This window comes from Mustela lutreola, chromosome 6 (assembly GCF_030435805.1).
Source record: "Mustela lutreola isolate mMusLut2 chromosome 6, mMusLut2.pri, whole genome shotgun sequence".
NCBI lineage: Eukaryota > Metazoa > Chordata > Mammalia > Carnivora > Mustelidae > Mustela > Mustela lutreola.
In genome coordinates, this window is record NC_081295.1 from 57150985 (window position 1) to 57164463 (window position 13479).

The following is a 13479-nucleotide window of genomic DNA, read 5'->3' on the forward strand; positions in this document are numbered from 1 at the left end:
AAAATGAATGCAAGAATCTAAATGATGTTAATAACCAAATATTTAATAAATTGTTATACCCTAAATGTGCAGCTGTTGAGGTGAAGTAAAATAAAGGTCCTACATGAATAGATTACTAAGATACAAGTTAAAAGGCCACTTTATAAAACATGTTTTTACAAATGTTTGTGGAATATATATGTATTTTTATATAAGCTTCAAAAATGCCTAAGGAATCTAACAGGATAAATGCCAGTTCTTAATCGTGTTTTGAGAGGGTAGGGCTTTAAAAAAGGATTTAACTTCTTTAATTCTGTGTATTTCTGTTAGCTTAGTTATCCAATAAGCTTATTTTGCTTTTATGTAATTTTTTTAAAGTCATCCAAAATGTGCTTGTGATAGATACAGTAAATAAAACAGAAACTTGATCCTTACCTAATTTCTATTCAGTTTTTCTCCTATAACTTACTGCATTCTGTGTTAACTTCTTAGGTCAGTAATCCTTCATTGTGCATAGCATTTTCTTTCGATTTAGCAACAAATTGGGAATTGTTATTAAAATAAACTAAACAGGGGTGCCTAGGTGGCATAATCAGTTGAGCATCTGACTCTTGGTTTTGGCTTAGGTCATGATCTCTGGGTCCTGGGATTGAGGCCTGTGTAGGGCTCTGTGTTCAACGCAGAGTCTGCTTAAGACTCTCGCCCTCTCCCTCTGTCCCTTCCCCAACACATACGCACACATGTGCTCTCTCTCTCTCTAGTAAATAAGTAAATCTTTAAAAAAAAAAAAAAAACATATCTTCTTGCAACTGGGAGGCAACAATTTTAATGACAATTTATGATAATTTAAATGTCTTCAGGTAGTTTAATATAGGAAATGATTTGTCTTGACAAAAACTACCTTAACAGATTAGCCTAACATAAGGATTGTGCATTTATTGGATTTGTTTTTTAAAGTTATGCATGGCCTGCATGCTCAAACCAAGACCTGCCAGTATACGTGGGCCACCCACTAAGAAGGCCATCCATTGTTCTTACTGTCAGTGACCACTTCTGTCCAAGTGGAAGAAAAGGTTATTAAGGTAGTCTCACTCCCCATGTAGCTTTCTGCCAAGCGGAGCTTTGGATTTCTACGCTTATTATTCTTTCATAGTGTAAGTAACTGGACTAGGACCAAATGGTTCCAAGCTGTGACATTTGCAAGGAGTCATTGAAAGCTACCACTGAACTGTCCAGATTTTGATAAAAGCTGATGTTCTGGTCTTTTCCTTCACAGAGTTAGCACTCTAGTTTGAAATCTTGCTTATAAAAGGTTATTGCTATGTTTTCTTTTGAACTTTTCGTAAGAAGCAGCTTAATAGATGGAAGGTTTCATAGTTATGGTATTTCATTTGAAAATATTTTTGAAAATGAGACCTCGCAAGGGATATGAATGTTTCTCTCTAAACTCATTAAACAATACATCATGCTGATTTCCTGCTTTCTCTCATTGGAGACACATTTTGCTCTATTTAAGACACTTTATACTGAAACAGATTCTTTATATTTTTTAACCTTTCCAGTGTGATTGACAATCTGCGTACCAGAAAAATAATTATATAGACTCAGGATTTTAGTTTTAGGGTTTTAAAACTTGTTCCATAATTCTGTCTTGCTAACTTCAAATTGATAAGCCTTTCTTTCTTGTTTCATTGATATATTTTACCTGTGACTGTCTCTGTAAAAGTGGTGCAAGGATTCGGATTGAGGAGAAGAGTAATGCTGCTGTGGGAATATTTTTACTTCTTTTTGGTTAGATCTGCTCTCGTGAGATTATCTGTGTCATTATCTGTGCTCATACTTAATGTCTTAGAAAGATAAGAAGTTACTGAGTATCTGCTCTGCCAAGTGTTCATTTAAATGCTATACAAGTATTTCTCTCATTTAGCCATTTTAACAATCTTTGGAAATAGAATTACCATCCCTGTTTGACAGATTAGGGAACTAAGCCTTGGAAAGAGTAGTCTGCATAACCAGCAAAATGTGTAACTGGTTGGTCAATTTTGAGTTTAGATTTGTCTCAAAATCCCATGCCCTTATTATCTTCATGCCATTGCCATCTCCCAGAGCATTCCAGGAGGAAAACTTTCTCTATGAAGGCTACAAAAACATTTGCTCATTTCCTCATTTTGTTATTTCTTCACTTTCTTTCCTTTCATACTTTTATGATGAAATGGTTATAGAAAATGCAAAAAAAACACTCATTGAGTATTTATCTAGCTTTGTAGAAATCTGCTGCTTTCCAAGTAGGTGTCGTTTCTACCTCTGTCTCTATCCTTTGTAATAAAGGATCTTTCCCAGGTTGGATCCTTCACAGTTTACTTACACTGGAGTTTTGATTCATTGTATTAATACCCTGGTATCTGAAGTGAAAAGTGTTTCTAATATAAATTCTGCTTATCTGAAATAAGAAAATCTTGTAACTACAAATCCTTACCCACTTTAACTAAAAATAATCTCTTCAGAGTCATGTCACTATATGACTTGCTGATGCGTTTCGTATTTAGTTTTCTTGGGGTGTAAGTTTTATAGCATCTACAGTTTGAGGCTAAAGAAAATTTCCAGCAAATACAAAATAAAGAAAAGTAAACACATATGTACCTGATTGTTTTGATACACATGTAGTTTTGGTAATTCAAATGCTTTACATTGGTTTCCTTTTCTATTATAAACTAGATTTTATTAGTGACGTGTTTCCTTGTTTGTGTTCAAAGGGTAGCCATTCTACAAAAGTGGAAGCTGTGGTCAGAACTCTGATGAGAATCCAGCTTAGAGACCCGGGCGCTAAAGCACTCGTCTTCTCAACGGTACGGTCAATGCTTTTATCCTGAGTCTTAGCTCAGACTGGCTTTCTGTCTCTGATCAATTTATATCTGAGAACTTGTGTGTAATGTTCACCATAATATAGTTGAGATTTAGAATTACCGCTAGATTTTCCATGTTCTTTTTTTTTTTCTATGTCCATAAGATAGAATTATTTTCAGAGAAATTTGGTGATGTTTTATAAAGCAATTTCTATAGGTATATTTCCTATTAATATGTTTCATGGGGCCTTTCTAATATTAATACGTTAAAAATTACAGTATTTTATAAGGCAATTTCTATAGGTACATTTCCTATTAATATGTTTCATGGGGCCTTTCTAATATTAATATGTTAAAAATTACAGTATTTTATAAGGCAATTTCTATAGGTACATTTCCTATTAATGTGTTTCATGGGGCCTTTCTAATATTAATATGTTAAAAATTAAATCTATAATGTCGAAAGTCATTTCACAAGTAAAATTTGTTGCTTGAGAAAAAGAAAGTTAAAGTAACCCACTGAATAAAATATTGAGTAAAAATTCTAGTTTTTAAAAGGTAAGCAGTTATATCCATTAAGCACTCCATTATTTACTTTCTATTATTTATATTTATCTTAATTCAGTTCGCAAAGACACGCATATCTTTTATCCCATCTTTAACCAGCATTTGATTTAAAACAAACAAGGGAAAAAAACACTATCCTTTTGATAGTATGAAATAATATTGATGGAACCACATTCGAAGGTTTGTTTTTATGTTTTCTTAATTCTGAGGTACAAAAGTTATTTGGATATAGTTCCTTTTCAACTCCTTTTTATGTGAAAGCTATGTGTAAATATTTGTTTTCTTACTGTTTGATGTATTTTAGTGGCAAGATGTATTAGACATTATTTCAAAAGCCCTCACTGATAACAACATGGAATTTGCTCAGATCAGTCGTGTTAAGACATTTCAGGTATGTCAGGATTTTTCTTGCTTTTTGGGGGGCGGTGAATTTAGTTGCAAATTGAAACTGCTATCAAAAGTTTACTTGGATTTATTGTCTTGTGTAAGGGTTTCAGTTACTGGTTCATTATATAATTGACATTCAAAAGCAAAGTAGAGAAACTGTAATTATATTCTATCCATTTATACCCATAGCAAGATTTTTTTTTTTTCTAAGATCTTCTGACTTGAGGTCATTTGCTTCAATAAAGGAAAAGATGGCCAACAATACACCTGTTGAATGGACAGGCCCCTCATGCTGGGATTAGGTCCTCAAGACACTGTCAGGCAGAACTCTGTATGTTCAAATTCCTTATGTTACACTCAGTACAACAATAGGTGTACACCCTAAGAGACAAAAATACAAAGAAGACCAAGTGAAAACATAGCAGATTCATGTCTCTTCTCATCCTCATTCTGACACATTCTCTCGTTCTCTTTTCCCTCCAAGCTCATATAGTTTAATTTGCATATATCACATACATGTATCTTGTGCTTCCATTGTATCATAAAAAACAAGGGAGCTTATGTGACACTTCTCCTCATGAAGTCAAGCAACAAGTTTACATTTTCTAAAGTTGGTAATTTTACATTTAATTGTCTTAATTGTTAATTTCACAATGACCTGGATTCTATTATGGTTCTTTTTTTTTTTTTTAATATTTTATTTATTTATTTGATAGAGAGAGAGATCACAAGTAGGCAGAGAGGCAGGCAGAGAGAGATGGGGGAAGCAGGCTCCCCGCCGAGCAGAGAGCCCCATGTGGGGCTCGATCCCAGGACCCCGAGACCACGACCCAAGCCAAAGGCAGAGGCTTAACCCACTGAGCCACCCAGGCGCCCCTATTGTGGTTCTTAATAAGACCTATAATATACTGCTCTTACTTTTAAGTGAGCCAACTAAAATTTAAATGTACCTTTCTCTTTTTCAGGAGAACCTTTCAGCATTTAAACATGATCCTCAAATCAATATTTTGCTGCTGCCCCTGCACACAGGTTCTAATGGATTAACTATCATTGAAGCAACTCATGTTCTCTTGGTGGAGCCCATACTGAACCCTGCCCATGAGCTTCAGGCCATTGGGAGGGTGCACCGAATTGGACAAACAAAGTAAGAACTAAAATTAGCATCAGTTACATTTGCTTCATGTGTCTAAGATAAAAATTGGTATTTAAACTCATTTATGTTTATTACAACCTATTCATTTTTAATCACTTACTTACTAAGTTTTCAAGTATATGACCAAAGACATTTTGAGATTTCCAACCCTCCCTCCTCCAAACAGCAAATCCCCAAATTCTCCCAGATTTTTGTCTTTCCCCCTTCAGTCTATCCTGATCACCTCCTTAAAATATTTAAGATAGCTGCAGAGTTGAAGGCATCCATCATGACTTTGAAAGAATTGATTTTTGATTGTGTAAAATAACCTGAATTTAAAAGAAGGCATATTTCATTCATGACTCCTTTTTAAATTCTTCCACTTAGAAAAAGTCAGTCCCTTAGGTCTATTCTAAGACATATTTAGTTTTAGTTAAGGCTCAGCCTAATACTGGGCCCAAACCTAATAGTGTATAATGTGTAATAGCTACTACTTTTATTCAAATATCAAAATAGACAGTTATCTTTCATAAGACCTCTTAGTGTATTACCTCCTAGATGTTAGATACCTTGAATGTTTAAAAAACACCCATATTGAGTAGTCATTAAATAAATATTGAGTGGCAACTATATGTCACTCATTATGCTAGATACCGAAGACTCAAATTGAGGAAGACATAATCTGTTCCCCCAAGGAGGTCACTGTGTAGTACAAGAAATATGGCAATAGAGTGTACAAAAATACAAAGAAGTACTGTGATAATAAAAGAAGGGAGTGGTCAGTTATGCCTAGAGAGTCAGGAAAGGCTTCATTTTGTTGAATCTTAAAGGAAAAGTTCTTTCAAAGCTGGGCTGGAAAAGGTGCTCACACAGCTAAAGAGAGAGTTGCATGTGCAAGAACGCAGAAGAGATAAACACCATGATTTTCCTAGGGGCCATAAGGAGTTTGGAATTGCTGAGGTATAGAGTATGTGGAGAGGAGTGACAATAGATGCCATCTTCGTATGACCTACTGAAAAAACTGGATTGCTCTGGAAGCAGTTGCCTGGATAATAAATGAGGACTTTAGTTTTCAGCAGAAGAGACATGTTCATCAAACAAACCTGTAGTAAAATAATGGCAAAGTAACATAACTGTAATAAACACACTTGTTCTAAGTACCATGGAGTGTCATTTAAAATGCAGTTATATTTTATTTGGTTTGGGGGTTTATTTGGTTTTTGTTTTTTGGTGTTTTTTTTTTTTTTCTTATATTTTTAAATACCGCTTTCTTTTCTTATCAGTGTTTTCCAAAGCGTAGACTGGATTCTGGTCAGATGTAAGACCACAGTCTAAAAAGGCCATTCAGCATTACCCGTGCTTCCCTAGTAGATAGACTTTTCCACTTTCTAAAGAGGCTATCGTAAAAGTCTTCTATAACTTCCTGCCCCACTGATGAAAGTCTTGTCTCATACATGGAAAACAAATAAGGTCTCATCTTTTCATCACCAGTTTGAACAGTTTACCTGCATCAATACCCCCATATTTATTCAATAAATTTTTATTGAACACCTTCTGAGATCCCCTCATGGAACTTAATTTCTAGTTATGACAGTTGGTAGAGAGACAGATAGTAAACAATAATGTAAGTAAAATATATGCTGTTAGGAGCTTGAAAAGTAGAGCAGGGTAAGGAGGATTAAGATTTGGCTAGGGGCCCCTGAGTGGCCCAGTTGAGTAAATGTCTGACTCTTGATCTCAGTTCAGGTCTTGATCTCTGTTTAAAAGAGAAAAAAATATATATTTGGCTGAGCAGGTTGGCATAAAAGATATTTTTTTAGCGAGGGAGAAAAATAAAGAGGGGGGAGGAGCAGAGGGAGAAACAGAATCTTAAGCAGGCTCCACAGAGCCCAACTTGGGGCTTGATCTCCCAACCCTGAGATCGTGACCTGAGCCAAAATCAAGAGTCAGAAGCTTAACCCACTGAACCACCTGGCATGCGAGCTTTTGTGGGAAAGTTAACATCTGAACAAGGACTTGAAAGAGCTGAGAAAGCCATGCAAATGTCATTGGGTATAATATTCAAGCAAAGATCACACACAGTGCAAAGACTCGGTCAGGAGGTACATTTGAGGAATAGCAAGGAGCCAGAGTTGCTAAAGCAGAATAAGCAAAGAGGAGAAAATAGGAGATGAAGTTAGAAAGTAGGAGAGGGGGTTTTATAGGGCCTAGGAGGTCGCTATGAGGACCTTGCTTTCACTGTGTATGTAAGATAAGGAGCCAGTGCAAGTCTTTGAGCAAAGAACCAACAAGTTCTAACTTAAGCTTTGAGAGAATCACTCTTGAGTGCTATGTGCAGGGCCAGGAGACTGGAAGCAGGGAGAACAGTTAAGACACTGCTGTATAGTCCTGGTTAAGAGTTAAAGGCAACCTGGACCATGGTAGCAGCAGTGGAAATGGCGAGAAGTGATCAGGTTCTAGACATATTTCAAAGGTAGAAGCAGTAGTTACGTGTGGATAGACTGGACATGGGTCGTGAGCAAGTCAAGGTCAGTACCGTGGTTTTTGACCTAGATAACTGGAAGATGAGGTAGCTTTCAGCTGAGCTGGGGAAGACTACAGAGTAGAGCAGGTTTGGTGAGGGAAACAGAAACGTATTTTAAATAGAAATTTGAGATGTTTACCCGGTATTTATTATAAATGGAGATAGCTATTCTGTAATTGTATATACAAGTCCAAGTTCAGAAGTCTGTGCTAGAGATACATTTGAAAGTCAATGGCATAAAATGGTACTTTCAAGTCTCAGGACTGAGTGAGATTACCTAAGGAATAGGTGTAGGTAGAGAAGAGGACCAGGGACTGGACTCCAGAGCACACAAAGTTGAAGGCTGTGGGAGAAGAGAAGGACCTGCCAAGGTAACAGATAAAGATCAAACAATGAGTAAGGAAGAAAACCAGAAGAAATATTCCTGAAGTCAAGTAAGATAAAGATCAAGAATTGACCCATAGATTTAGCAGCATAGAGATCGTAGTGGTGGAGGCGATGTCCTGATGTGAGTATCAGAGAGAAGAGGATTTTATTTATTTATTTATTTATTAATAAACACCTAACGGAGGGGTTAAGTAACTTGTCCAAGGTCACATAGCCAGCAAAACTGGTAACGGGTTTCAAACACAGCTGCTCTGCCTCGCCAGTCCCTGCTTCTAAGCACGGTGCACTCCTGCCTCTTTATCTCTGATAGGACTTGTATTTTGAACAGTTTTGCTGCAAAGAGCAGAGAAAAGGAAGAGTATGGGATCAGGAGGTCTGTTGTTGTTGTTGTTTCCTTTCATATGGAAGAAATAATGGAGTGATTCATTAGAAACAGAGAACGAGTGAAGCAAGAGTGAGGAAAGAGTGCCGGAATAATGTCGAGCACATGAGTGGTTGTAGGTAGGGGTATAGATATTTCATCTGTAGCAATAAGCAGAAAGGCACAGTACGTCCTTCCCTTTTATTACAGTGGGAGAAGTGTCCCTTTTTTTTTTTTTTTTTTGAAAAGCCAGCCATTCCAATGTCATGGGTCCCATCCCTTCTCATATTCTCAAGGACATTCCTCTTGTAATACATGACCACATAAATATGTCTTAATATTATCTGTCTTCAAAAACACTCCTCTACCTTCCACCACCACCTCCCTTTCCTTAACCCTCCCCTCTCAGCCTTTCTGTTTGGGCTTTGTCCTCACTGTACCACGGAAATGAAGTTCATGTTATTAATAACCTGCTTCTTGCCCATGGTCCCTGAGGATTTTGTTCTCACCCACACTTCCTAGATGAGCTTATCCAGTCCTAGAGCTTTAAGTAGCATTTACATGTGGATGACTCTCAGACATTTGTCCCCAGTCCAGACATGCCCCTTCAGCTCCTGCCTCAGACTCACATACCCCGTTCTGTTGCTTCACACACATCTGGACTGCCCCTCCCCTTAGATACCTGGCTAATGGAAAACTCATGGTAAAGTCGAACATGGTAAAAGAAAGTGTATTCCCACTGTACTCCCACCCCCCAGCCCTCCCCATCTTATAATCTGACTCTCTCATCTGTAGTTTCTCAGACCATAAATCTAGGGCTTTTCTATGCTTCCTCTTTTCATGCCACACATCGAAACCGTCACTGAAGTCTTGCCAACACTACCTGGAAAAGATACTCCAGACTTCCTGCTACTTACTGTTTCCACTGATACAACCAGAGCACAGCCTACCCTCTTACCTGGACTCCTGCAGAACTCCTTAACTGGCTTCTTGGCCTTCACTTCTGCTACCTAACAGTCCATCACCCATATAATAGCCAAAGTGATGTCTAAAGCAAACTCAAGTATAAATCAGATCATGCATAAAACCCACAGATGGCTTCCCCTCATAACCACAATAAAATCCAGATTCCTGCCATATCCCTCCAGACCCTACAGCATGTGCTCCCTGCTGCTCTCCAATCTCACTTCTACTCTCTAGCCCTCCGTTACAATACACTTCTGCCCTGCAGGGCTTCTTTCTGGCCATTGAGCATTTTAGGCTTGTTCTAAGCATGTTCTCTTCCCCCAGAGCTTGCCTTTGGTTCTTGTTGCTTCTGTTGGGATGCTCTTCTGCTTCTTGGCTTAGTAGCCTCATTCCCATTAGTCGTGTCGCAGCTCATACGTGAGCTTCCTCATGGCGTTATCCGTACCATCCAGTTTCTGTGTTTATTGTGCGTTTCCCTTCATTAGAATGTTAGTTCATTAAGACTAGTTTTATTCACTGCTGACCCCGCCCCCAGCACCTTGATTAGCAGCTGTCGCAGTGGGCACCACATGACTGATGAATATAGCATATAATAGGGGAAGTCTTCTTTGTTCTAGTTGGTTTTAAGAGGTTTTTAACCTTATCATTATTATGTGCCTTCTAGACCTACCATTGTACACAGATTCTTAATTAAGGCAACAATAGAAGAAAGAATGCAAGCAATGCTGAAAACTGCTGAGAAGAGGTCGGTAACAATTTCCTACCAGCTCATGGGTGTTTCCGGTTTGTATACGGTTATGCAAGTGTTTGGGCCTCCTTCACTTAGATGACCAGATACTTTTAAAAGCAAGATAGGACATTTTACCTATCTAGAATTTCCCAGTTAATGCTTTAGACATCCTATATTTGATTTCATATATTAATAGTGATTATAATGTTTAAAAATATTTAAACCGCCCTACATTTCTTTGCCGTACTGGATTACTTTTTAAAGAAATCTATCTTTATGCCCACCCTAAAATTCGGATGTCTATAAAAGGAAACTTAACAGTGTTGCTTTATACATCACACATGTCAGTCACGTGCACATAGAAAGATCTGGACTTAAACTCAGCTGGTGATTTTGATATTCATTCCAAAGGCAGAACAGAAGCGGGGAGACCAGAGGAGGCTTAATGTTAAAAACTTAATTTTAGAACTGTAAAACTTTCTAATATGTATTCCGTAAATTTCTTCCAAGTCATTTTGAAAACATAAACCAGTGCTTCAGTACATCCTTACGAGATAGGTATGGTTGGCAGATACAGAGGAATGATTGCCTTGGGGGGATGTCTCTACGGAGGCACTGTGCATAGCGAAAAAGCAATTGGAAACCAGAAATCTTCCATTGATAGTTTATGGGAAGCAGAGAGTCTACTATGAAAGCTGTTTGCATCAGACATGAGGCTTTTTATTGTCAATGTTGTTTCCATGTGTAACAGAATCCAGCGATTATAGTTAAGCTGCTTAAATAAAATAGCAGTTAGAAGAGCTGTTGAAGTTCTCTTGAAATACAATAACTTTGGGAAGTAAGAAGGCACATTCTAAAGTGAGAGCCTTAGAAGCAGTTGGTATGGGTTTTGTTTCTTTGTTTTAGGAATTGTGGAGAGAAAAGGACATTTTTGTAACAAAGCCGGAAAGTGCTATACAGAAGTCTTGGCTAGTTTTGATGAGGTGTAATAGTGATCCTATTACTGACTTTGTCCTTGGAGGTTCATGTGGCTCTCACAAATACTGACGAGGGAATGTTTTCATGTTATCATTATGTCTTAATAAATATAACACAAATGTAATCATTTGTTCCTTGGTTTCTTTCTGACTCTACTCACTTGGAAAAATCCTACAGTCACACAAACTCATCAGTGAAGCATCCAGAGGCCTCCGTCTTAACTTTGGCTGATCTGGCAGACCTTTTTACCAAAGAAACTGAAGAACTTGAATGAAGTACACTTGGTTCAGTCCACAGACTTTGATGTATTTAAAATTTTCCTAGCTTATAGAGCAAAGTTATAAGTAAAAAATCCAGTAGATGTCAGTAAATACTATTCTTCATTGGATGAATTTCTTTTTTCAGTTGTACGGTGTCCTAGTAGTTACTGAGGTGTCTTGTTTCCAGGTGTCTTGTTTCCAAAAGATCTATAAAGATTTTTAATTTTACACTCCTGGGAAAACATTTATTTTTGTCCCAAAGAATATCTGTATCTGATGAGGCAAGAGAATTGAGGTAATGTGTACTTTTGATAAGATCACTCTTGAAAAGAGTTGGAGTAAGGGAGAAATTAAACTTGTCTAGCTTGGTACTACCTGGTATATTTGACCCACTTAAATCTCAGTTTTGGAAGGGCCTTCAGTATCTTTAGCACATGATTCACCAGTATCTTGGTAGTAATATTTTAAGTGGATGGTGAATTATATTAACTCCTAGTTATTTAAGTAGCTTTAGACTATAACTCCATGCATAGTAACTTTACAGTAATACAATTCCTAACAATAAGTTAATATTAGACAAGAATTTATTTTCTCTATATGTTGCTACTAAAAATTGAAACATTGAACACTTTTCTTATTTCTGTGATGTGTTAAGTAGTGTTGGTGTAAGCAGTGAACTTTAAATAGCATTTTAAGTGTATTCATGTTTATCATAAAGTTAGCTAAACTGCTTTCTCTACTTTTAATTTTCCTTATTGCTTTTACATACTTTAAGACTGATGTTTCTGTAAATATTGCAATTTTTATAATTTTAGCTCTTAATCATTATAACATGGAAGTATGGCAGGGTTTTGCTTTTTTTTTTTTTTTTAAATAATTATTATACTGATGTCATGGTTTCTTTTCCTGTGTCCTTGGAAACTAGACTTTTAACCACTAATATCTAAATTTGTGATATTTGTTATTTTATTTCACTAGGACCTCTCTCAAGGACTAGTATTTGATCTTTGGAACAAGAGAATGTCGTATTTACATAAGCAAATAATTGTAACCGATAACAACTGAGTGTTTCTTCTTCTGTGAAGAATTAATGGACTTTTAAATCATTAAATAATGAGTAGCTTGTTTTATCCTAGCCATTTGATGTAATACAAATGTTCTTGTTTTGTTTTCTTTGAGCCTTTAGAGTTTTAAATGACCCTCAGGACTCATTAGCTCCTACTTAGCTGCCCAGAAAACTGTAATAGAAATATCCCTTCTATCACATTTGTCCAAGAAGCTTTGGTGCTTAGTTAAGGTGCATTTTCTTATTCTAGGCTTATAGGGTGACATAATTCAACTGAAGAAAATACACACACATTTCTGGTGCTTATTCTGCAGTTGAAGGAAGATATGCATTGATTCTTTTATATGAAATTAAACAAAACTATTATTTTTGTAGCTCTTTACATATTATGAAGAGCTTTCCTGTACATTCACATTCAGCTTTAATTTGCCCAACAATCCTGTGAAGTTGATATAACTAATAACATTCCCCTTCTAAAGGTAGAGAACCAAGGTTCAGAAATACAGAGAACTGTGCTTATGGCACGTAGCAAGGAAAGAGTGGAGTCCAGGTCCCCTGACTCCCAGTCTCATGGTCTTTCTCTAAATCTTAAGTCATGCTGAGATTCAGAAGGGCCCATGGTTGTAATTTAATGATGAGCATATTTCAGTATTTCTGTTTGTTTCCTAGTATTCCTTTTTGAGCTAAAGTTTTAGGGAAAACAATTTGATATGCTTCGATTTTGTAAAAAAGGAAAAATATATATATATAAATAATACCTATCTGTATTAGAGAAAAACTGTTCTTATTTATTTCTGTAAGATATCATTAAATAAATATTTTAGTGGAAATTGAAATTTGGGGATTTGTTAATTTCTGAGCCAAACAACATACAGTCTATTTTCTTGGTTTTTTTTTGTTTTGGTCTCTCAACAAAAGGTGTCAAAATTGTTTATACTGTAAGATTCCATATTTTATAGACATTATTTCTTCAAAACAGTTGTGGTAATTTTTTTTTTAAGATTTTATTTATTTATTTGACAGAGATCATGAGTAGGCAGAGAGCAGGCAAAGAGAGAGAGGGGGAAGCAGGCTCCCTGTTGAGCAGAAAGCCCAATGTGGGGCTCTATCCCAGGACCCTGGAATCATAACCTGAGCCGAAGGCAGAGGCTTTAACCCACTGAGCCACCCAGACGCCCCAGTTGTGGTAATTCTTCCAGACAGTCGTTCAACACAAATACAGATCTAATGCCACATCTTCTTGGCTGCAAACAAAGCCAAGTTTCCTACTTCAAACATTTTGTATTTTCTGAACCATCA

The 13479-nt window shown here is 36.7% G+C and overlaps 1 protein-coding gene across 5 annotated transcripts in view; it reads left to right on the forward strand.

Moving 5' to 3' along the window:
• The window catches only part of SHPRH (SNF2 histone linker PHD RING helicase), an 89483-nt gene extending 76467 nt beyond the window's left edge, over positions 1 to 13016 (forward strand). For 3 of the 5 annotated variants that reach the window (XM_059177322.1, XM_059177325.1, XM_059177329.1), the window contains 5 exons: positions 2733 to 2825; positions 3694 to 3780; positions 4742 to 4920; positions 9811 to 9891; positions 11032 to 13016. In XM_059177322.1, coding sequence (XP_059033305.1) covers positions 2733 to 2825; positions 3694 to 3780; positions 4742 to 4920; positions 9811 to 9891; positions 11032 to 11128 — 537 coding nt within the window. In that variant the 3' untranslated portion in view covers positions 11129 to 13016. Of the gene's footprint in view, positions 1 to 2732; positions 2826 to 3693; positions 3781 to 4741; positions 4921 to 5840; positions 6069 to 9810; positions 9892 to 10782; positions 10979 to 11031 lie in introns of those variants that run through there. The other 2 variants (XM_059177326.1, XM_059177327.1) reach the window with 2 other exon arrangements.
• Positions 13017 to 13479: the final 463 nt, after the last annotated feature.